Below are 23876 nucleotides of genomic sequence, written 5' to 3'. Positions count from 1 at the left end.
ATTGCTCGCAGAAGGTCGCGGAGTCCCCAAGCGGACACGGGGCAGGAGCCCTGCTTGCAGCTTTTGCGAGTCACTGCCCGTGCAATACTGAGCTGCTGGCGGGATTTCCTGTCACTGTTCCCACAGTCTGCAGTTTGTAACAGTCTTGAAATGGGGGAGTTGGGGCGGAGGTGGGGGGACCTTGCGTTGACTCAGACTACCGGCCCCCGAGCCCAGGACTGGCTGCTCCGTTTGGCAAAGCCTCGGCAGGGTCTCCCATGAAGGTCTTCCCCATTCGCCCAGCCAGCGCAGCCATCCTTCCCAGCCTGCCCTTCCCGGGTGTGCTGGACCACAGCTCCCATCATGCCCAGCTGGCAAGGTCAGTGGGCACAGCAATGGCCGTGCTGGCTGGAGGATGATGGGAGCTGTAGTCCAACTCGGGCTCCGCTAGAGTCGTCTCAGGTACTGTGGGCCGCAGAATACCGGGGCACCAAAAAAAGGAAGCCCCGCCCCCATTGACGCGACTCGCCGCGAACAAAGGGCCCCAATCCACATCCAGAAAAGGCCCCGCTCCGCTTTCCCCGGCCGCTACCCGGGAGCGCGGCGACACCTTCCGGGTCGGCGGCGGAACATCTATTTCCGGTTTTGCCAAATGGCTGCGTTCCTCTCCCGGGGCCGGCCGCTGATTGGCTAGCGGTGAGCCTTTCTCCCGCCCCTCCACATCCGGTTCCGGGGTGTGCGAGTCCGCGCCTGCGCAGTGTCTGCGACGTTCGTACCGAGTGGCGCTGGCGGCGGCCTTTGGGGGAGTTTTGCGGCTGGGAAGCGGAGCGAAGGGCCCGGCCGGAGGGGAAGGCGGCGGCGGCGGCGCGAGCGAGGGGCGCCTCCCGCCTGCGGGGACAGGTAGGCAGGCAGGCAGGCGCCGGGGTCGGCCTCGCCTTAACGGGATGGGTCGGTTCGGGTTAGCGCCGCCACGCGCGCCGGCCTGGCTGACAGACCCGCGGGGCCTGGAGCGGGGTCGGCTCCGCCTGTCCTCCGGGGCGCGCGTAGCGCCACGTTCAGCGGCCCTCGGGGCCGCAAAGCACGAAGCAGCCGCCGAGCCCCCGCCGGAGCACGCAGCTCTCGCTCAGCGAGCGATCGCTTGTTTATTACCGCCGCCTCTGCACCACTTGGTGCGACGGAATTCCTCCGCAGTTCACGTACAGATGTTAAAATCGCGTTTAAAAGACGTTAGTACAAACACGATTCTAATTGTAGTAGCAGTACAGAGCAATGTAAGGAGCAGCGTGATTACTTACACGCCAGAGGTGATAATTTCATTTCATTTATTGCATTTCCATACCATCCAATAGCAGAAGCTTCTGGGCGGTTTGTAAAGGTTAAAAACTGCTAAAATACATTATATGTACATATAAAATACATTATATGTATATTTATACATATACATTATATATACATATGATGTGTATGTATAAAACATACGTTATATGTTTTAATGTATACATTAAAACATATATGTTATGTATATGTACATAAATATGTATATTTATACATTATATAAAATACATTATATATAAAATCCATTATATGTATATATAAAATACGTTATATGTACTCTTTATATGTACTGTAAAGAGTATTTACATAGAAACATATAAAAGCACACGGGTGGTTACTTATTGTATTTAAGTAACCGTCCTGCTTATTTTCCTGCAAGGAACCCAAGGTGGCTTATATGATCCTCCTCCTCTCCTTTTTATTCTCACCACACCCCTGTGAGGTAGGTTAGGCTGAGAATCAGTGACTGGCCCAAAGTCATCCAGTGAGCTTCATGGCTGAGTGGGGACTTGAACCTGGATCTTCTGAGTTCCAGTCCAACACTCTCACCACTCTGCCACACTGGCTCTAAACACTATCTAAACAATTTTAAACATTCAGTAAGAAAAATCCAGGATTTGATTACAATCTTCTCATATGCTGCCAAATTATAATTAATAATAATAATAATAGGAGAAACAACTAAATGGCTGCAGTCAGACAAACCCAGGATCACGGAGGGAGGCAACCGACTGCAAGAAGATTCCATATTTTTAGTTAAAGCTTTTGGCAGAACAAGGATAAATACACATATCCTTGAATTTCCACCAGGATGGAGTTCCCAGATTGCAAGAGAACAGGTGGCCATAGCAGGAGGTGGCGGTGCTGGTGTCATCCCCCCAGTTCAGGCCTGGACTTCTCTTGCAATTAGATGGGTTGGACTACAGCTTCCATCATCTCCCCAGCCCTGGCATTGCATGTTGACTTGCTGACAGGCCACGTGCATGGAATGGCACCGTGCCAAACAATCGTCATTACTAGATGACCCTTGGGATGAGCATCCAGTGGGGGCTAACCTACAGCTCCCAGCAAAGCTGGCCGGGGAATGCAAGGAGTTGTAGAACATCTTTCTCTTTAAACAGGCACAGGACTGCAGCCTTAGTGGTTTCATAAGCCACCCCTCTTTAAGTTTGAAATTGAAACCAGGGCCTAAAGCAGCCTTCCCCCAACCTGGAAGTTTCCAGATGTGTGGGACTACAACTCCCATTCTCTCCCCAGTGAGCATGGGCAATGGTTGGGTATGCTGGGAGTTGGGGGTGTTATGGGTCAACCCACTCCATCAGGACAAGGAGGTGCAATGTTGCGTATGGGTTTTTTGGAATGTGACCTAACATAAGCAATGGGAGCCGCTTTAGATGACAAAACAAAACAGGCAAAAATCCATCTCCTGGTAACATCCCTTTTAATGGAATTGCTCTGTTCTTTTGTCAGATATTGTTTAGGTATAACAGTACAAAGAATTGTACCGTTAAGGACACTGCTGCTTTTTCGTGTGCAATTTAGCCTCGTAGTAGCTTTGTTCCTTGTTCCCACGTGGGTATTTTTCTCCTTCTCTCACTGATAAAGTGTTCATGGGGGCAGTTGGAAGGGCTGCGGCTGTTTCTTTGCCGAAGCGGAAGTTTGCGGCAATTCACTTGGAAGGGGGTGTCTCTGCTTTCCTCTCCCTTACTCTGATGTTTCACCTCTGTTTTCTTTTCCCAGGCCTGACCCCTCGCGATGGCGGGTGTGTTCCCTTTCCGGGGGCCCTGCCCCCCAATGCCTGCCCCCTTGACCCCTCTGCCTGACTATATGTCTGAAGAAAAGCTACAGGAGAAAGGTACGGTCGCGGCGGGTGGGTGTGCAAAGTCAGGGGGCCTGAGCCTTCCTTCCCCTGCTGCAGTTTTGGAGCTGTTGTGCTGGAGGTGCATTGGGGGCCGAGGGGGGGGGGGGTCTTATTCTCCTGGCTGGAGAGGCATTCAACGCAACCCCCCCCCCGCCCCCTTTCAGCCCGGAAATGGCAGCAGCTGCAGGCCAAGCGCTACGCCGAGAAGAGGAAATTTGGCTTTGTGGATGCCCAGAAGGAGGACATGCCGCCCGAGCACGTGCGGAAGATCATCCGTGACCACGGGGACATGACCAACAGGAAGTTCCGGCACGACAAGAGGGTCTACTTGGGGTGAGACTTGGAGGAAGCGGCTCTGGGGGATCTGGGATGTGGAGTGGTGTGGGTGCATATCTCCATCCAGTGGAGGTTTTTGTTGAGGTGGAGAGTCAAGGGTCATCTTGGGGTGGGGTCTGGAGTGCAACAGCTGGCCCTCGGGGACCACTTTCCTGGACAATTTGTGGGTGAAGTTGTTCATACCTGTGCTGACACTGGTGCCGTTGTGACTGTGTTGGAGAAGGGTGGCACGCTGTCTGGTCACATTACGGATCACTTCCAGTACGTGCGGCCTGAGGGCGTGGGGAGGGTCCTCAGAGGTTTGAGGGCACCCACTTTCGCGGATCCTTGCCCACCCTGGTGTGTGGGGTCAGCCAAGGCTGGGCTGAATATTTGGAATCTGGTGGTGAGCGGCCCCTTGAGGGATGGTGAGGCCCCTGCTGCTTTGAAGGAAGCCGTGGTGAGGCAGCTCCTCAAGAAACCTAGCTTAGACCCAAGAGCTTCTGATCATTCCCGCCCAGTGTCCCAATTCACTGTTCTCCACTCCAGGCAGGGCTGGATGAGACTGATGATCTAAATCCCTTCCGGTCCTGTTTCGGGCTGCTTGTCACTCCCCGAGGAAGGCTTGTCCAGAGCTGTTCCCATTTTTTGATATGGGCATGTCATTCTGCTTCCAAACAAGCAGTATTGCCCCTTTTTCCTACCACAGCAAATTCAGTGGGGGTGGAAGAGAGCGGGGAGCCGGGGGCTGCTTCTGAGAGTGGGCCAACGTGCACTTCATCAGGGAGAGTGTGCCTTTTCTGGGGGGACGTGAATGGCAGAACGCAGCAGGGCAGTCTCTTCTTCTGCTCTGCCTGGCGTGACACTTAGTTCCAGGGAGGCGGCATGTGCCAGCCTCGTGAGACGCAGTGGAGTGTCGCTTCTGCCTCGCAGTGGCCCCGCTGCTGGCCGTGTGCCCTGCTGCGCATCGTAGTGGCAGGAGGTGAGACCCAGCCAGCCCCTTGGCACCTGTTGTAACTGGGCCCTCCCCTCTCGCTCCCAGTGCTCTGAAGTACATGCCGCACGCGGTCCTGAAGCTCCTGGAGAACATGCCGATGCCTTGGGAGCAGATCCGCGACGTGCCCGTCCTGTACCACATCACTGGCGCCATTTCCTTTGTGAACGAGATCCCGTGGGTGATCGAGCCGGTGTACATTGCCCAGTGGGGGTAAGTGAGCTCTCCGGGCTGGGGCAGCCTCAGCAGCCCTGGGGCTTGGCTTGGCCTGACTCCTCTTGTGATTGGCTCAAGGTCCATGTGGATCATGATGAGGCGGGAGAAGAGGGACCGGCGGCACTTCAAGCGCATGCGCTTCCCGCCCTTTGACGACGAGGAGCCGCCCCTTGACTACGCCGACAACATCCTGGACGTGGAGCCCTTGGAGGCTATCCAGCTGGAGCTGGATCCTGAGGAGGATGCCCCTGTCCTGGACTGGTTCTACGACCACCAGCCCCTGAAGGACAACCGCAAGTAGGAGCTTGCTGCTGCCTCCCAGAGCTTGTGGGCGGGAGAGGGAGACTGAGCCAGGAGCTCGTGGACCTGGGGAGCCTGTGCAAAGAAGATCCTGTTGGCAGGCCCTGCCTAGGATACAGAACCGACGTGGCTCCCGCCCACAAGGCTGAGGGTGGGAGCCAGGTCCCGTGCAGGGGGTGGGAGAGAAACATTGACTGCCCTCGCTTGTGTCATGGGTTGGGTGTTCCAGCTGCGCAGCTACTGCAGGCGCATCGACCATGGTGGGACTTGGATACAGCTCTGAAATAACTCTAGGATCCACCTTGCCCAACCTGGTGACCACCAGATCTTTTGGACTACAATGCCTGGCATTCCTGACCATTGGTCATGCTGGCTGAGACTGCTGGGAGATGAAGTCCACAACATCTGGAGGGCACCAAGTCGAGGAAGGCCATCTGAGGTGCTGAGGCTGTGGGCAGCCCCCCCCCCATGTAAATGCTGGGTGGGTCTAGCTGTTGTCAGAGATAAAGGATGGCAGCAGCCACTGACTGTCCGCCCCCTCTGCTTGCAAGCCACAGTCTGGCGGCGCCTGTGGGGCCTGCTGGCCCCAGGGTTTGCAAACTTTACGTTCTCTCCTGGCTGCAGGTATGTCAACGGTTCCACCTACCAGCGCTGGCAGTTCACCCTGCCTATGATGTCCACGCTGTACCGCCTGGCCAACCAGCTCCTCACGGACCTCGTGGATGACAACTACTTCTACCTGTTTGACCTGAAGGCCTTCTTCACCTCCAAGGCCCTCAACATGGCCATCCCAGGGGGGCCCAAGTTTGAGCCCCTGGTCCGAGACATCAACTTGCAGTAAGCATGGGGCGCAGGTGTTCGGGGCGCAACTTTGGGGGATGAGGGGTGATTGGGCTGCTCTTTTAGGAGCTGGAGCGTGGCAGCCTTTTCAAGGGCTCCTGGGGACCATTTTCTGAGGGCGTCCTGAGGTGGGGCGCTGAGGAGCCACGAGGAGTTCTTTGCCTTCCACGCGGGGCCCTGTCCAGCTCCACGTTCCCTGGTGTTGATCTCGTGCGCCCCCACTGGGCTGTGGGCAGAGGATGTCCTGCTGACTCCGAGTTGTGGCACATCTCCCCTGGGAAAAGGCCCCTCATACGGCTGCTCCAAGGAAGCTCCCACTCAGTCCATCTGCTGGGCCCTGCCCTGCCCTGCCCTGCCCTGCCCTGCCCTGCCCTGCCCTGCCCTGCCCTGCCCTGCCCTGCCCTTCTCCTGATCGCCTCTCCCTCCCTCCGGCTCAAACAGGGACGAGGACTGGAATGAGTTCAACGACATCAACAAGATCATCATCCGGCAGCCCATCAGGACTGAGTACAAGATCGCATTCCCCTACCTTTACAACAACCTCCCCCACCATGTCCACCTCACCTGGTGAGAACTCGGGGGGGGGGGGGGGGCTTTGTGGTGCTGGGATGACAGGACGAGGCAGAGGAGAGGGCAGCTCTGCTTAATATCACGCCCTCTGTGTAGGTATCACACCCCAAACGTGGTCTTCATCAAAACTGAGGATCCGGACCTGCCGGCTTTCTACTTTGACCCGCTCATCAACCCCATTTCGCACAGACACTCTGTTAAGGTGGGATCATTTGGTGAAAGCCTCGTGAGCATAAATTTATTGTTATTTATTTTGTTTTTAGAAAACGACCCCACCTTTTGTTTCCAAAGAACCGCTAAGGCAGCTTCCAGGTCAAAACTGATGGAAATATATTAAGAATAAGTCCCTAGAATTCATTAAGAGTAATAAATCATGTATCAAATTGTCAAAACGGCAGCAAGGTTGTTTTCTTTTAATGGTTTGGTTTCAAAAAGATATGGCGCTGAAACTGGAGGTTAACATTTTAAGCAAATTGAAAGTGTAGTGAGATGAAACAAGTATTTGCTGCCTTTCTAAAACTGAAAAGAGATAACCAGGATATTGAAGGAAAGGGTGTTAGCTGGGAGCAAGCTGTTGCCCAGTTAATCTAACTATTTAGCACAGATGCATTATTTGAGGGTCCTTCTTAAAAGGGGAGGGGGCAAATCAGCACTGATTTCCAGTAGCCGATTGGACAGCTGGGATTGTTTAGCTGAGAAAAAAGGCGAGTGAGGGGAGCCACAATAGAGGTGTGTAGAATTATGCCTGGTGTGGAGAAAGTGGAGAGGGAGACCTTTTTCTCCCTCTCTCATAATACTAGAACCCGGGGTCCTCCCATGAAGCCGATCAGTGGGAGATTCAGGACAGAGAAAAGGAAGGGCTTCTTCACACAGCGCAGAGACAAACTATGGCATTTGCTACCACAGGAAGTAGTGATGGCCACCAGTTTGGATGGCTTTAAAAGAGGGTTGGACAAATTCCTGGAGGAGAAGGCTGTCAATGGCCACTAGTCCTGATGGCTGTGTGCTACCTCCAGTACCAGAGGCAGGGAGCCTATGTCCAGCACTTGCTGGGGAACATGGGCGGGAGGGTGCTGTTGCGCTCATGCCCTGCTTGTGGGTTTCCTCTGGGCGGCTGGTTGGCTGCTGTGTGAACAGACCGCTGGATGAGACGGAGCCTTGGTCTGACCCAAGAAGGCTCTTCTGCTCTTATTACATGGAACAGGCTCTTAATTAAGAGGTGTGAAGGCCCAGAAAAAATGGGGAGGAAACCAGAAAAATTCGAAAACACCTCTAGCGATCCTGTACCCCCCATAGCCACCTTCCTAGCAGAGGACGCTTGGGCAGTTTCTAGAATATTCGGGGTGGGGTGGGGGTTGCCCCTTGCAAGTGAGGCCCCCTTTGGCAGTGGGGAGGGTCCTGCTGACAGTGCCCGGTCCTTCCAGAGCCAGGAGCCGCTCCCCGATGATGACGAGGAGTTTGAGCTGCCGGAGTTCGTGGAGCCCTTCCTCAAGGAGACGCCCCTCTACACAGACAACACGGCCAATGGCATCGCGCTGCTCTGGGCGCCTCGGCCCTTCAACCTGCGCTCCGGCCGCACCCGCCGGGCCCTCGACATCCCCCTCGTCAAGAACTGGTAACCTGCTGCGCCGGAGGGTGGGTGGCAGCTCCGTGCAGAGCTGATGGTGCCCAGTGCCCTGCTGGATGTGGCAGAGGTGTCTTGTCTGGGCAGAGAGGCGTCTCGCAGTGCAGCACTCTGCTTCGCCCGTGGCCGTTCCTCAGGGGTGGGAAGGGCCCCTGTGCTTAGGCAGGCAGTGCGGGGTCCAGCGAACTGGCGGAGGCCCCGTCTGTCCGCCCGCCTCTCTGTCTCCATTGCAAGTGTGTGAGGTGCTAGCTGAGTTCTGCTGTGACTCTGCTCTCGCTCTCCGTGGGACGGCGATGGCCTAACAGTGCTGCCCCCTTGGCTCCCAGGTACAGAGAGCATTGCCCTGCTGGGCAGCCTGTCAAAGTGCGGGTCTCCTACCAGAAGCTGCTCAAGTACTATGTCCTGAACGCCCTCAAGCACAGGCCCCCCAAGGCCCAGAAGAAGAGGTGAGTCCCTTCCCCTCCCCTCTGCCGGGAGGGGCCATGGCTCAGGGGAGAGAGCCCTGCGCTGCGTGCCAAGGGACCCTGGCCCAGTCCCCAGCCCCTCCCGTGGCGAGAGTGCAGGTGCCGGGGAAGGTGGGCCTCAAAGGACGGGTGTTGGCCTGTCCTGGGATGAGGCGGCGTCCTCTGCTTGTTCTGTGGGGAAGGGACCCTTGCTGCGAGGCAGGGCCCCTGCTGGCATGCGGAAGGTCTCTGGCGTAAAGGATCGAGCCCGGGGTGGGGGACCTGCTGGAGAGCCCGGCTGTGCTGCAGCTCCCCCTGGGCTCACCCGGCGCCCTCTCGCCCGCCCGGCCTCCAGGTACCTCTTCCGCTCCTTCAAGGCCACCAAGTTCTTCCAGTCGACCAAGCTGGACTGGGTGGAGGTAGGCTTGCAGGTCTGCCGCCAGGGCTACAACATGCTCAACCTGCTCATCCACCGCAAGAACCTCAACTACCTCCACCTGGACTACAACTTCAACCTGAAGCCCGTCAAGACCCTCACCACCAAGGTGCCCGCTCCCCTCCCTGGGGGCTGCCCTGGTCATGGGGCTCCCGTGGTCATGGGGCTCCCGGGCAGGGGCAGACCACGTGGGGCTTGGCCAGAGGGCACGTGTGGAGACACCCTGCCCCCTGCCGAGCTGGTGCCCAGCAGCGCTGGCTTAGAGGCAGATGGAGGGCGCTTTCCCCACCAAGCCCCCTGCCTGTCACCTGTGGGGCGGGGTCCTTGGGGGCTGGGGCCGGCCCCCCTTGGCCCACTGGTCCTGCCGGGCTCCTGCCTGTGTGGCTGCGGCTGCCCTGTCTGCCTCACGGCTCCCACCTAATGGGAGTCTCTCTGCCTCTTCTCGCCTTGCAGGAACGTAAGAAGTCTCGCTTCGGCAATGCTTTCCACTTGTGCCGGGAGGTGCTGCGCCTGACCAAGCTGGTGGTGGACAGCCACGTCCAGTACAGGCTGGGGAACGTGGACGCCTTCCAGGTGCGTGGCTCGGGGCAGAATTTCCCATGCATTCCTGGGAGGGGATGGGCGTCACTTGGAGAGACCCTACTGCACATCCGACCCTTCTCCCCCTCCCCCCCCCAATCTCTCTCACAGCTGTCCGATGGTCTCCAGTACATCTTTGCCCATGTCGGGCAGCTGACGGGCATGTACAGGTACAAGTACAAGCTGATGAGGCAGATCCGGATGTGCAAAGACCTGAAGCATCTCATCTATTACCGCTTCAACACGGTGAGTCCAGCAGGGAGCCATCCTGGGCTGGGCTGGGCTGGGCTGGCCTTGGGGGGCTGGTGGGTCTCACGGCTGTTCTCCTCCCCTGCTAGGGCCCGGTGGGCAAGGGCCCCGGCTGTGGCTTCTGGGCTGCGGGCTGGCGCGTGTGGCTGTTCTTCATGCGGGGCATCACGCCGCTGTTGGAGCGCTGGCTGGGGAACCTTCTGGCCAGGCAGTTTGAAGGTGAGCGGTGGAGGGGGCTCTTCTGCCTTCCTGCGCAGGGCTGTTGCTGGCTGCGATGAGCCACCCTGTCGAGAAGCAGAACCTGCTTGATCAGCGGCAGTCTGTCCCAGGTGCCGGGGACACAACCGGGGAGGGTGCTCGGCGTTCTACCTCTGCTCGGGCGTTTGGCTGGCTGGGAATTTGTCATTATTTACTCATTTTGGGGGGGCAGCTTTTCCAAAGTGGCTTTTGAACAATGTACGATCAGCTGCCCAGAGATGGTCAATTTTTAGGTGGTATGCAAATGCTGTTAATTAAATAAAATGACTAGAAAACAAAATGCAGTTAAACAACATATAATAAAGGCACTAGCACAGTTAGAAGCAACAGATTATTTCTCATTAGAGCTTGCTGAGTTTCTTTTTTAAGAGTTGCTGATAGATGCCAGAAACCCCAAGGAGGGGTTCCAGCAGATCTCCCCAGAGAGGGCGTTGATCCATTCTGGCTCCACCGCCAAAAAGGCCTCACTAAGCTAGATGAGAGGTCGTTGGTCTGGCCCAGCAGTGCCTTTAACATCCTCACTCCCTGAACTTGTCATCTCCTCTGGCCAAGCACTTCGCCTCTGCTGGCAGCTGCCAGACCCTTTACGCAGAGAGCAGAACTCCTTTGGAGTCTGCCTCAAATGACCAGAGAAGCTCATGGCATTGGGGTGCCGTCCTCTTGCCCGGCCGTCAGGAGAGACCCCCGTGGAGTCTTTGCAGCTCCTGTACCAGCCCCGCGGCCAGCTGCAGTCCGTCCTGGTGGCCGCTGGTGTGAGCTTCCCCCTGAGGGATCCTTCCTTCCTTCTTTCCCAGGCCGCCACTCCAAGGGCGTGGCCAAGACAGTCACCAAGCAGCGGGTGGAGTCGCACTTCGACCTGGAGCTGCGGGCGGCGGTGATGCACGACATACTGGACATGATGCCCGAGGGGATCAAGCAGAACAAGGCCCGGACCATCCTGCAGCATCTGAGCGAAGCCTGGCGGTGCTGGAAAGCCAACATCCCCTGGAAGGCAAGTTCCAGGGCTCCTTGTCCCAGGAAGGGGCGCTGGGCGGTGGGATGTGCCGGGCGGCGGGTTTCCTGATGTGCCAGCTGTGGGCTTTCTCTCCCCCTGCTGCCAGGTGCCGGGGCTGCCGACTCCCATCGAGAACATGATCCTGAGGTATGTGAAGGCGAAAGCGGACTGGTGGACCAACACTGCCCACTACAACCGGGAGCGCATCCGCCGCGGCGCCACTGTGGACAAGACGGTCTGCAAGAAGAACCTGGGCCGCCTGACCCGGCTGTACCTCAAGGCCGAGCAGGAACGGCAGCACAACTACCTGAAGGTGAGGCTGGTGTGGGGCCGGGGGTGTGGGGGGCGGCAAGTGCATGACTAACCCCCTGCCTGGGTCTTGCCTGCAGGATGGGCCGTACATCACTGCCGAGGAGGCTGTGGCTGTCTACACCACCACGGTGCACTGGCTGGAGAGCCGGCGGTTCTCACCCATCCCGTTCCCACCGCTGTCCTACAAGCACGACACCAAGTTGCTTATCTTGGCCTTGGAGCGGCTGAAGGAGGCCTACAGGTAGCCCAGGGGAGAGGCTGCGGGGGGGGGGGTCTGGGCACGGCCTGGCTTCGGGGAGCTCTCCCCGAGGGGCTCGGAGACCTCCCTCAGCAAGGGGCCTGTGGGGCTTGCGTGCTGCTCTCCCCTGCGTCACACCCATCCCTCCCTCCCTCCCTCCAGCGTGAAGTCCCGCCTGAACCAGTCACAGCGAGAGGAGCTTGGCCTCATTGAGCAGGCCTACGACAACCCCCACGAGGCACTGTCCCGCATTAAGCGGCACCTGCTGACCCAGCGAGCCTTCAAGGAGGTGAGGTGGAGGGGGGCTGCCAGGCCTGGCACAGTCCCACTTGCAGCCGGCCTGCATGCCAGGGGGTGGGTTCCCGGCAGCAGGGGTGACCCCATGCCACCTTCTCCCCTGTGGCCAGGTGGGCATCGAGTTCATGGACCTCTACAGCCACCTGGTCCCTGTGTATGACGTCGAGCCCCTGGAGAAGATCACGGACGCCTACCTGGACCAGTACCTCTGGTATGAGGCAGACAAGCGGCGCCTCTTCCCACCCTGGATCAAGCCGGCTGACACAGAGCCGCCTCCCCTGCTGGTGTACAAGTGGTGCCAAGGTGGGTCTGGGGGGCCTTCAGGCAGGGCATGCTGGGATGTGGGGCTGGGCAGCCTGTCCCATGCATTGGCTGGCGGGGCCGTGGCTCAGGGGTGGAAGCCCCATTTTGCACGCAGACAGTCATGGAATCATAGAATAGTAGGGTTGGAAGGGGCCTACAGGACCATCGAGTCCAACCCCCGCTCAATGCAGGAGTCCAAGTCAGAGCATCCCAGACAGATGGCTGTCCAGCCTTGTCTTGAATGCCTCCAGTGTGGGAGAGCCCACCGCCTCCCTAGGTAGTTGGTTCCATTGTCGTATTGCTGTAGCAGTCAGGAAGTTTTTCCTGATGTTCAGCTGGAATCTGGCTTCCTGTCACTTGAGCCCATTCTTCTGTGTCCTGCACTCCAGGATGATGGAGAAGAGATCCTGGCCTTCCTCTCTGTGACAGCCTTTCAAGTACTTGAAGAGTGCTATCCTATCTCCCCTCAGTCTTCTCTTCTCAAGGCTAAACACGCCCAGTTCCTTCAGTCTCTCCTCATAGCGCTTTGTTTCCAGTCCCCTGATCATCTGTGTTGCCCTCCTTTGAACCCTCTCCAGCTTGTCTGCATCCTTCTTAAATTACGGTGCCCAGAACTGGACACTGTACTCCAGATGAGGCCTAACGAGTGCTAAATAGAGGGGAACTAGTACTTCCCGGGATTTGGAGGCTATGCTTCTATGAATGCAGCCCAAAATAGCATTGGCCTCTTTTGCAGCCACATGGCATTGTTGGCTCATGTTCAGCTTGTGATCTACAACAATTCCAAGAACCACTCCCTGGTTCGCTCCCTGGAAGCATCTGCAGGTGGGGCTAGGAAGGGATCCTGCCTGAAGCCCTGCCAGTCAGCGCAGATGGTGCTGGCCTGGATGGGCCAGGCTCTGACCCTGGAGGAGGCAGCCTCCCCTGTTCCTATGCTGGGTGCGTTGCTTGGGCCACCCCACCCACCCCAGCCCATCAGCCCCGGCCATTCCTTGTTTCCAGTTGGCTGGGTGGGATGAGGCCAGCCCTGAACTCCCCGGCTCCCCCCTCTGGAAGCAGGGGTGAGGTTGAGAGGGGCTCCTCTTCTCTCTCCGCTGGCTCCCTCAGGCATCAACAACCTGCAGGACGTGTGGGAGACGAGCGAGGGGGAGTGCAACGTCATGCTGGAGTCGCGCTTCGAGAAGATGTACGAGAAGATCGACCTGACGCTGCTCAACAGGCTGCTACGCCTCATCGTGGACCACAACATTGCCGACTACATGACGGCCAAGAACAACGTGGTCATCAATTACAAGGTGCCCCGCTGGCGAGTGTGCTGTGCGTGCAAGTGGGCGCGCGCCCCTCCTCCGCTGGCCAGGCCCCTCCTGGGTGTGGCAGGGGCTCGCTGGCACTCCCTCGAGGCCCCGCCCCACCCCTGACAGCATCCTCCCTCCCCCTGACAGCATCCTCCCTCTCTCTCCACCCCACCCAGGACATGAACCACACCAACTCCTACGGGATCATCCGGGGGCTGCAGTTCGCCTCCTTCATCGTCCAGTACTACGGCCTGGTGATGGACCTGCTGGTGCTGGGCCTCCACCGTGCCAGTGAGATGGCGGGGCCCCCGCAGATGCCCAATGACTTCCTCAGCTTCCAGGACATTGCCACGGAAGTGGCCCACCCCATCCGCCTCTTCTGCAGATACATTGACCGCATCCATATCTTCTTCAGGTGCCGAGGCACGGGGCCCTGAGGCAGTGTTTGCCGCAAGCTGAGCCCGGGGGGGGGGGGGGAGGCTAGGAGGAGCCAGGGGTGTGAGGACCCCCGGCTCCTCCAGGGCGCTCCAGAACTAAAGCATCTCCTGCAGAATTTCCCACCCCCAGAGATCTCCCACCCTCCTCCAGCTTGTTCTGTCCTAGTAGGAAGCGTTTCCGCCTATTCCAGCTTGTTCTGCCACCCCAGAACAGCTGCTTTCTGCCCTGGGGGCTCAGCTGGGCAGGGCTCGCCCTCATTGGCCTGGCTTGAGTCCAGGCCAGGGTCCAACCCGCGAGGGGGGACCCCTCCCCCCAGCCCGGTGTCACGTGGCTCCAGCTGTCCCGTGTGGAGTTCAGACCTGAAAGACCCAGTTTTCTCTCTCGGTGTGACTCCTTCAGGTTCACGGCTGATGAGGCAAGGGACCTGATCCAGCGCTACCTCACGGAGCACCCGGATCCCAACAACGAGAACATCGTGGGCTACAACAACAAGAAGTGCTGGCCGCGGGATGCGCGGATGCGCCTCATGAAACACGATGTCAACCTGTGAGTGGCCGGGGAGGGTGTGGCCGCCGCTGTTCCGGCCTCTTGGTCGCTGGGGGCCTCGGGGCCGGTAAGATGGACTCACGCCCCCTCTTTCACAGCGGCCGGGCCGTGTTCTGGGACATCAAGAACCGCCTGCCCCGTTCAGTCACCACAGTGCAGTGGGAGAACAGCTTCGTGTCGGTCTACAGCAAAGACAACCCCAACCTGCTCTTCAACATGTGTGGCTTCGAGTGCCGCATCCTGCCCAAGTGCCGCACGAGCTACGAGGAGTTCACCCACAAGGACGGCGTGTGGAACCTGCAGAACGAGGTGCGGGGCTTCCGGGGGCGGGTGGGGCAGGGGCGCGGGCGGGTGGGGCACGGGCTGACTCGGCCCGACTCGGCCCGTCTGTTGCTGCCCTCGTGCAGGTGACCAAGGAGCGCACGGCCCAGTGTTTTCTGCGGGTGGACGACGAGTCTATGCAGAGGTTCCACAACCGGGTCCGGCAGATCCTCATGGCTTCGGGCTCCACCACCTTCACCAAGGTACGGTGAGTGGGAGGGAGGCCTGGATCAGGCCGCCGAGCCCTCTCTCGAGGGGGGCGGCGAGCAGAGTGGCCAACGCCTGGTTCCGCGGTCTCCCACCTGTAGATTGTGAACAAGTGGAACACGGCCCTGATCGGGCTGATGACCTACTTCCGCGAGGCCGTGGTGAACACGCAGGAGCTGCTGGACCTGCTGGTCAAGTGCGAGAACAAGATCCAGACACGCATCAAGATCGGCCTGAACTCCAAGATGCCCAGCCGCTTCCCGCCGGTGGTCTTCTACACGCCCAAGGAGCTGGGCGGCCTGGGCATGCTCTCCATGGGCCACGTCCTCATCCCGCAGTCCGACCTCAGGTGAGGGGAGCCCCAGCTGGCCAGGGCACCTGCCCCGCCCCTCCCCTCCGCCTCCCGCCCCTGACCCCCTCCGCCTCCCGCCCCACAGGTGGTCCAAGCAGACGGATGTGGGCATCACACACTTCCGGTCAGGGATGAGTCACGAGGAGGACCAGCTGATCCCCAACCTGTACCGCTACATCCAGCCCTGGGAGAGCGAGTTCATCGATTCGCAGCGGGTGTGGGCGGAGTACGCGCTCAAGCGGCAGGAGGCCATCGCGCAGAACAGGTGCGTCTCGGGCCGGGCGGGGGCACCTCCCGTCTGGGGCTGGCTGCGGAGGCGCTCCTCCCTCTGAGCCTGGCCTGGCCTGGCCAAATGCAGCTGGGAGCCGCCAACCGCCTCCCTCCCCTCCTAGGCGCTTGACCCTGGAGGACCTGGAGGACTCGTGGGACCGGGGCATCCCCCGCATCAACACCCTCTTCCAGAAGGACCGGCACACCCTCGCCTACGACAAGGGCTGGAGAGTCCGGACAGACTTCAAGCAGTACCAGGTAGAGGCCCTGCGCCACCTTCCCTCTCCCCAAAAGGGGCCGGCGGCTTGGCAGGCAGCGAAGGCTCCCCAGGCTGCCTGGGGGCTCCCTGGCTGGCCTTCCCAGCCAGCATGGGCTGGCGCCCAGCGTCGTCTCCCCCACCTGACGTGGCCCCTCCCCCCCGCCCCCCCAGGTCCTGAAGCAGAACCCCTTCTGGTGGACGCACCAGCGGCACGACGGGAAGCTGTGGAACCTGAACAACTACCGCACGGACATGATCCAGGCGCTCGGCGGGGTGGAGGGCATTCTGGAGCACACCCTCTTCAAGGGGACCTACTTCCCCACCTGGGAGGGTCTCTTCTGGTATGGGGGGCGGAGCGCATTGCGCCTGGCTGGGGGGGGGGGGGAGCCTTGTCTCGCCTCGCGTGCAGCTCCAGCCCTGACCAGGACCTGCGTCATTTGCTCCAGGGAAAAGGCCAGTGGCTTTGAGGAGTCCATGAAGTGGAAGAAGCTGACCAATGCCCAGCGCTCGGGCCTCAACCAGATCCCCAACAGGAGGTTCACTCTCTGGTGGTCTCCCACCATTAACAGGGCCAACGTGAGTGTGCCCCCCCCCCCCCCCCGGAGCACCGCTGTGCCTCCTCCTAGCTTCAGCCAGCGCGCCGGCCTCCAGCCGCCCCTCCGGCTGGGGTGCCCCATGCCTCTGCGCCCAGCTGGCCCCACTTGGCCCGGTGCTTTTGGCGCGCTGCTGAGCCCTGCCTCCCCCCGCAGGTGTATGTGGGCTTCCAGGTGCAGCTGGACCTGACGGGCATCTTCATGCACGGCAAGATCCCCACGCTGAAGATCTCCCTCATCCAGATCTTCCGGGCCCACTTGTGGCAGAAGATCCACGAGAGCATCGTCATGGACTTGTGCCAGGTGGGTGGGGCACGACCAGGCAGAGCAAAAGCTCCTCCCTGGCCTGCTCTGGCTGCTCCTGCGCCATCAAAGCAACAGAAAATGGGGAGGCGCCAACACGGGGAAGGTGGGAGCTGCCCGGGGCCCAGGAGTCGCTCCTGGGCATTCTTGGGCCCAGCTGGCCAGAGCCCTCCGTCTCCGGCTGTATTGCAAAGCTCTGATGCCTCAGGCCAGCCCATGCATTGTGCCTTCTGGGGGGGGGGGGGGGTGTCTGCTTGCATTGCTCCTCCTTTGAGACACCTGCACGCTGCTCCAGACGCTCCATCCCCCCTCAGGTGTTCGACCAAGAGCTGGATGCCCTGGAGATTGAGACAGTGCAGAAGGAGACGATCCACCCCCGCAAGTCATACAAGATGAACTCCTCCTGTGCAGACATCCTCCTCTTTGCCTCCTACAAGTGGAATGTGTCCCGGCCCTCGTTGCTGGCCGACTCCAAGTACGTACGTCTGCCGGCTCCTCCGAGGGACGGGGAGGGAGCGGGGCTGGGGCCAAAACGTCCACCCTCCTCCCACCCACCGGCGGCTCCCTCTCCTTCCCTGCTCAGGGACGTGATGGACAGCACCACCACCCAGAAGTACTGGATCGACATCCAGCTGCGCTGGGGCGACTATGACTCCCATGACATTGAGCGCTATGCCCGGGCAAAGTTCCTGGACTACACCACCGACAACATGAGCATCTACCCCTCGCCCACCGGCGTCCTCATCGCCATCGATCTGGCCTACAACCTGCACAGGTGAGGCGGGAGCATGGGCGTGCTCTTGGGGGTGGGGGGGACAGCAGGCCATGCTGCGGCGGCTCGGAGGGGCCTGCTCAGCCCCTTCCTTGCTCTCTGGAGCAGATCCACCAGCAGAAGCCAACGCGTGCCGGAGGCCAGCAGGCAGGCACCTTCCTCGGCCGGGGTTTTGTCCTGCCTGGAAGTGCCCCCTCCCCCCCCAGGACTGCCGTTGGCCTTTTCAGCGCAGCCTTTTAGAATGGGTAGTTTTTAACGCTGTACCTTTGTTAATGCTCTTGTTTTTATTGTTTCAAGGGCTCATTGTTTTAAATGGTTATATACTGCCTTTTAGCAGACAAGGCAGTGTATAAATGTCAATATCAAATGCATAATGGGGGGGCATTTTCGGCTCCCGGGAGGGGGGCGGGGCTGGCTCTTGCCTCCTGTGGCTTCGATATGCATGCCTTGTCTGTGCACTGTCCCGCCCCAGCGCCTACGGGAACTGGTTCCCCGGGAGTAAGCCGCTGATCCAGCAAGCCATGGCCAAGATCATGAAGGCAAACCCAGCCCTGTACGTGTTGCGGGAGCGGATCCGCAAGGGGCTGCAGCTCTACTCCTCGGAGCCCACCGAGCCCTACCTGTCCTCGCAGAACTACGGGGAGCTCTTCTCCAACCAAATCATCTGGTTCGTGGACGACACCAACGTGTACAGGGTCACCATCCACAAGGTGAGAGCCGTGGTGGGGAAACGGTGGTGCTTCTGTCTCTCGTGCCATAAGCCACCTGAAACCAGCAGGGTGAAGGCAAGCTGTTAAGTCGCTACGTTTTGCCCTAGACGTTTGAGGGGAACTTGACGACGAAGCCCATCAACGGGGCCATCTTCATCTTCAACCCCCGGACGGGCCAGCTTTTCCTGAAGATCATCCACACCTCCGTGTGGGCGGGGCAGAAGCGCTTGGGCCAGGTGAGGGGCTGGGGCTCGGGCCAGCTCCATGGCCACTTGGGCTGTATTCGGGGGGGGGGGTGCTGATGAGGCCTGGGGCCTTGGAGCCGCTGGCTGGCCGGCTCACTCCGAGCCTCTTGCTCCCCCCCCTCCAGCTGGCCAAGTGGAAGACGGCCGAGGAAGTGGCAGCCTTGATTCGGTCCCTGCCTGTGGAGGAGCAGCCCAAGCAGATCATCGTCACCCGGAAGGGCATGTTGGACCCTCTGGAGGTGGGCAGGAGGGGATGCGGAGGCCTTTCCTGGGGCGAGAGGCGGTGGGCAGGGGAGGTGCCGGTGCAGTTGCCCCCCTTTGGGGCCCCTGACTGGTGCTGCTGGGACGAGAGGTGCTTGTGCCTGCTTGCATTGTAAGGGGGGAATCATCTGCGTGTTAAACTAGTGTAAAAGGCCTCACCTGGTATTTTAAGAGGGGAATGTGAGTTCGTATTGTGACTCACTCAGCAAAAGCTATTTTTGCAACCCTGTATTTGGGGTGCTCCGTTTATGCCTAAGAACACCAAGCAGTACGTGGCATAAGCCGTGGGATCGGTTGCCTGACCGGCCAGCCCCTTCCCCCCCATGCCCCGCAGGTGCACTTGCTGGATTTCCCCAACATTGTGATCAAGGGCTCCGAGCTGCAGCTGCCCTTCCAGGCCTGTCTGAAAGTGGAGAAGTTTGGGGACCTCATCCTGAAGGCCACCGAGCCCCAGATGGTTCTCTTCAATCTCTACGATGACTGGCTGAAGACAATCTCCTCCTACACGGTAAGGCCAGAGGCCCAGCCAGTGGTCTCTCGATCTGGAGGTCCTGCTGCGGAGGCCAGCCTCTCAGCCTGCCCCGGTGGACTTGGCATATGGCGCTCCCCCCCCTCCTTGGGCAGAGCAGCGGCCTCCTTCACCAGGAACTGGCCTTCGGAATGGGTGTTGCAGCAAGGCCTGCTCCTAGGCGCCCGTTCCATCCGGATGTCTTGTTTACATGCTCTGTGCTCTCCCTCAACTGGCAGGCCTTCTCTCGCCTGATCCTCATCCTCCGGGCCCTGCACGTGAACAACGACCGGGCCAAGGTCATCTTGAAACCAGACAAGACTACCATCACGGAGCCTCACCACATCTGGCCCACCCTGACAGACGAGGAGTGGATCAAAGTGGAGGTTCAGCTGAAGGACCTGATCTTGGCCGACTACGGCAAGAAAAACAAGTAGGAAGCCATGGCGTCTTTAAGCCCTGGGACCAGGCTCCTGGCACGTCAGGGCCTCTCCTTGTGGTATCTGTCACGGATGCTAAGGAGGTGACTGTTTTTGTCCTGCCTGGTCGGGGGCAGAAAATATCCCTGAACTCCTCCAGTCCCTCTGCGCCGCTCTTGCCGCTTGTCCCCTCAGAGGCCTCCAGCTTCACGTTCTCCCCTCTCTCCTTCCTCCTCGCCAGCGTAAACGTGGCTTCCCTGACCCAGTCGGAGATCCGCGACATCATCCTGGGCATGGAGATCTCGGCTCCCTCGCAGCAGCGCCAACAGATTGCCGAGATCGAGAAGCAAACCAAGGAGCAGTCGCAGCTGACGGCCACCCAGACCCGGACGGTGAACAAGCACGGCGACGAGATCATCACCTCCACCACCAGCAACTACGAGACGCAGACCTTCTCCTCCAAGACGGAGTGGCGGGTCAGGTGGGTGGCAGCGGGACTTTGGGGAGGGGGGATTAACCAGGGGAGAGTTCAGCCAGGGAAGAGCCAGTAACCCTCTTTGCTCCCCCTCCAAAACAGGGCCATCTCTGCTGCCAACCTCCACTTGCGGACAAACCACATCTATGTCTCGTCGGATGACATCAAGGAGACCGGCTACACCTACATCCTTCCCAAGAACGTGCTGAAAAAGTTCATCTGCATATCGGACCTGCGTGCTCAGGTGCCGGCTCTGCTGCTGCCCCCACGAGGCGCGGGAAGATGGGCTCAAGCTGCGGGCTGTCTGCTCTGGCCCCTGCTGCTCTCTTCCCTCTCCCGCCACCTCCCTTGAGTCGCTGGCCACCCTGTTCTCTTCAGCTGATGCCTCCACACGCCCCGTCGATCCCCTCCCCTCCCGCTTCCTGGCTGCTGCCGCAACCCCTGGCCAAACCTTTTAAAATCTTCATTGCAGGATGATTATTCTTGGGGAGCAAAGCTAGAAAAAAATACTAAATCAGCCCACAACTGAGTAGAACAAAGACCAGAAGCCACAATTAAATATTCAGGGGCAAAAGATGATTACAGTTAGGCTGTATCTTTACTGTAAAATTGACACAACTTCCAATCATGCATTTTCATTACGAAAACCGATACCCCAAAAGGTCACAGATGTCCCCCAGCGCATTTGACACAGACTGTCCTGGTCTTTTTGTTCTTTTCGTGTAACACTGGCGCCTGCTTCTTCCAGCTAAGCCTTTTGGTCCATCTTATCCACAGCTTGGGTTTCTTCAACCATGCTTGTTTTCCTGGATGTAGCATGAACCCAGCCACCCCCTCCATATTTCAGACGTCTCTTTCTCCAAAGCTCTGATTTGTAGGGGTGGGAATCCTCATGCGAGGCGGGGGCTCCCATGGCCAAGGCACAGCACTGATGTGGGCATGCCTCTCCCCCCGCCCCAGATTGCAGGATACCTGTACGGAGTGAGCCCCCCAGACAACCCTCAGGTGAAGGAGATCCGGTGCATCGTGATGGTGCCTCAGTGGGGCACCCATCAGACAGTCCATCTCCCTGGGCAGTTGCCACAGCACGAGTACCTCAAGGTAGGTCAGGATGGGGCACCCCAAACATGCCAGGAAACCAGCTTTGTGGCTGGGTGTGTCTTTGTGTTTTGGGGAGGGGAGAAGGACTGTCCAGCCACAGGGCACAGCTCTTGCTGGCCCCTTTGCATGGCAGAGCGGGGCACTGCATCTCCCCAGTTGTTGGACTCCCACCCTTGTGACCAGGAGTTGCGCGCTCCTTCCTTTCTGCTGCCACCTCAGATTTAATAATAACCCTCTGTAAGCACTTCAGAGATACCTATAATCTGCTCCCCTTGTCCCCCCCCTTTAGGAAATGGAGCCCCTGGGATGGATTCACACGCAGCCAAATGAGTCTCCCCAGCTCTCTCCGCAAGATGTGACCACCCACGCCAAAGTCATGGCCGAGAACCCCTCCTGGGATGGGGAGAAGACCATCATCATCACCTGCAGGTTGGTCCAGCAGGGAGAAGTGGGACGGTGAAGTCCTGCCAGGGGCAGGAACAAGGCCTGAGTGGGGTGGTGGTGGGTTGCTTCATGTCAGTGAGCACCGCTTGGCACCAGGACTGGAGCTTTGTAGCCGCCGCCCTGCCTGTGAATGCCCCGTCCGGCTTCACCATAGCGCCTTTTCCTCCGGTGCAGTTTCACCCCCGGCTCTTGCACCTTGACGGCCTACAAGCTGACCCCAAGTGGCTACGAGTGGGGACGCCAGAACACCGACAAAGGCAACAACCCCAAAGGCTACCTGCCTTCCCACTATGAGAGGGTCCAGATGCTGCTCTCTGACCGCTTCTTGGGCTTCTTCATGGTGCCGGCCCAGAGTTCCTGGAATTACAACTTCATGGGTGAGTTGCGGGGGGGGGGGGGAGCTGCAGAGGGGGCCCAGCCTTCACTGCAGCCCAGAGGAGCCTCTTTTATGTGCCTGTGGTGTTCCCCATTAGCCCTCTCCAGTCAAGCTTGCCTGCCCTCCCTCCCTCCCTCCCTCCCTCCCTCCCTCCCTCCCTCCCTCCCTCCCAGGTCCTGGGAAGTAATCCCACTGGAAGTAACGCAAGTCCCATTAATTCCAGTGGGTCTGCTCCTAAGCATGACAGAGTCTGGATCCAGCCTTCTGTTTCCCCAGACCCATTTATTTCCTGTTCCAGTTCTCCCAAGTATGTGCGGTACACCAAGAGTTTGTGTCGGCAACATGTTGCCTGGGGGTGGGCAGGAGCTAGAAGAGACAGTGAAGGTGCTGGGGCGGGCTGCCTGCCCGGGCCGCCTCTGCATCGCATGTTGTGCCCCTCCTGCCTCCTTGTTTCCTGCCAGGCAGGATGCAACGGTTCTGCTGCTCAGAAAGGGAGGGGGCGGCAGGAGGAGAGCGTTACCTTTGGTCTTCCTGCTCTAACATCAGTGTCAGGGTGGAAACTGAGCCCATAGAGCCCCAGAGCAGTTCTGATTCTGAGGAAGAACAGCAATCCATGGGAGAGGAGCTCGCTCATCTCTCACATGCACAGCAGCTGGCAGAGATTCCTCCTGCCAGCGTTCCGGGGAGAGAGAGTGACCCTGGCAGCGAGAGAGCGCTGGAGGGGGGCTTGCTGGACGCTCGGTGCAGACGCAGGGAGCGATGACAGATGGAGGTGCCAAAAGGAGGCACTCCGCTCATTTGGCGCTCAAACAACGGTTGCGTCCTGAGGACCCAAGGGAAAGAGGGAGGACCTCTCCATAGCCCATAAGTTCAGGGTCTTCCCGTGGTTCTCCTTCAAACGGGGACCAACTGCCTTACCTGGTGCTTAGGCTACTCTGCTACCTATCCCCAGTGCAGTTCCTTGCTTAGTCGCTAGTGATTAGTTTTTTGAAGACTCATAACGTAATAAAGGAATAAAGCCTTGGAAAGAATCCTCGTCGTCTGTGTCCTGAGTTGGCTATTGGAGGGGACTGCAAGAGGCAGCTAGGGTGCTTCTGACAATCAGCTGCTGCAACCCTTGAAATTTGTCTCTAGCTGTTCCTGGCAATGAAAGTTAGGACAGCCTTCTGCAATGTGTGCTGGACTACACATCCCATCACTCCCAGCCAACATGGCCAATGGCCATGCTGCCTGGTGATGGGACATGTAGTCCAACACAGCTGGAGGACACCATGTTGGGGAAGGCTGTCATGGGTGGTTTTCTGGCGGTGGTGACCTGCTTGTGTCTCTTTCCAGGTGTGCGTCATGATCCGAACATGAAATATGAGCTGCAGTTGGCAAACCCCAAAGAATTCTACCACGAGGTCCACCGCCCCTCCCACTTCCTCAACTTTGCCCTCCTGCAAGAAGGGGAGGTGTACTCTGCTGATCGCGAAGACCTCTACGCCTAGCCTGGGCCACGCAGCTGGCAGAGGCGGAACCCCCTTGACATGCAGCTGTGCAGGGACTGCTGTGACTTTCCCCGAGAAGTTAACGTCCAGCATGGCCTCTGTGGCTTTTTTCTGTTTTGTTTCATCCTTTTAGGCTTCCATGTTGAGCCACTTTCCAGGGCTTGCGTAAAGCATGTTTGCGTGTGTATAGTGTAGCTTCAGCATGTAGCTTCACAACCATTGAATAAAGTTTTGTATAAATGGGGAGCCTTGTGTAGCCTCTGGCATATCTGTGGCACAGCTGGGTCGGGGGGGGGGGCTGTCTACTAGGGCAAGCCCACCCCTGTCCCAAATATGGAGGATCCCCCC

The 23876-nt window shown here is 58.8% G+C and overlaps 1 protein-coding gene across 1 annotated transcript; it reads left to right on the top strand.

The window, feature by feature from the left end:
- The first annotated feature begins 733 nt into the window (after positions 1-733).
- Positions 734-23775, top strand: PRPF8 (pre-mRNA processing factor 8). Its single transcript, XM_084822795.1, has 43 exons — positions 734-879; positions 3055-3169; positions 3340-3508; positions 4533-4697; positions 4779-4997; positions 5625-5837; positions 6282-6407; positions 6507-6612; positions 7835-8025; positions 8361-8480; positions 8833-9022; positions 9367-9486; positions 9604-9738; positions 9831-9960; positions 10794-10990; positions 11100-11306; positions 11383-11546; positions 11706-11832; positions 11951-12143; positions 13251-13438; positions 13615-13853; positions 14276-14422; positions 14521-14731; positions 14830-14946; positions 15052-15299; positions 15388-15567; positions 15695-15830; positions 16003-16172; positions 16278-16407; positions 16581-16727; positions 17042-17202; positions 17311-17502; positions 17972-18209; positions 18317-18445; positions 18580-18693; positions 19050-19223; positions 19463-19656; positions 19884-20123; positions 20220-20361; positions 21078-21218; positions 21508-21647; positions 21837-22039; positions 23374-23775. Exons 2-43 carry the CDS (start codon positions 3070-3072, stop codon positions 23526-23528), a joined length of 7008 nt encoding a protein of 2335 aa, XP_084678921.1. The 5' UTR covers positions 734-879; positions 3055-3069; the 3' UTR covers positions 23529-23775.
- Positions 23776-23876: the final 101 nt, after the last annotated feature.

The sequence above is a fragment of the Heloderma suspectum genome, chromosome 16, assembly GCF_057233095.1.
Source record: "Heloderma suspectum isolate Gila_16-S chromosome 16, 16-S_ref, whole genome shotgun sequence".
Classification (NCBI taxonomy): Eukaryota; Metazoa; Chordata; class Lepidosauria; order Squamata; family Helodermatidae; genus Heloderma; species Heloderma suspectum.
This window is presented reverse-complemented; position numbering and strand designations above follow the sequence as displayed.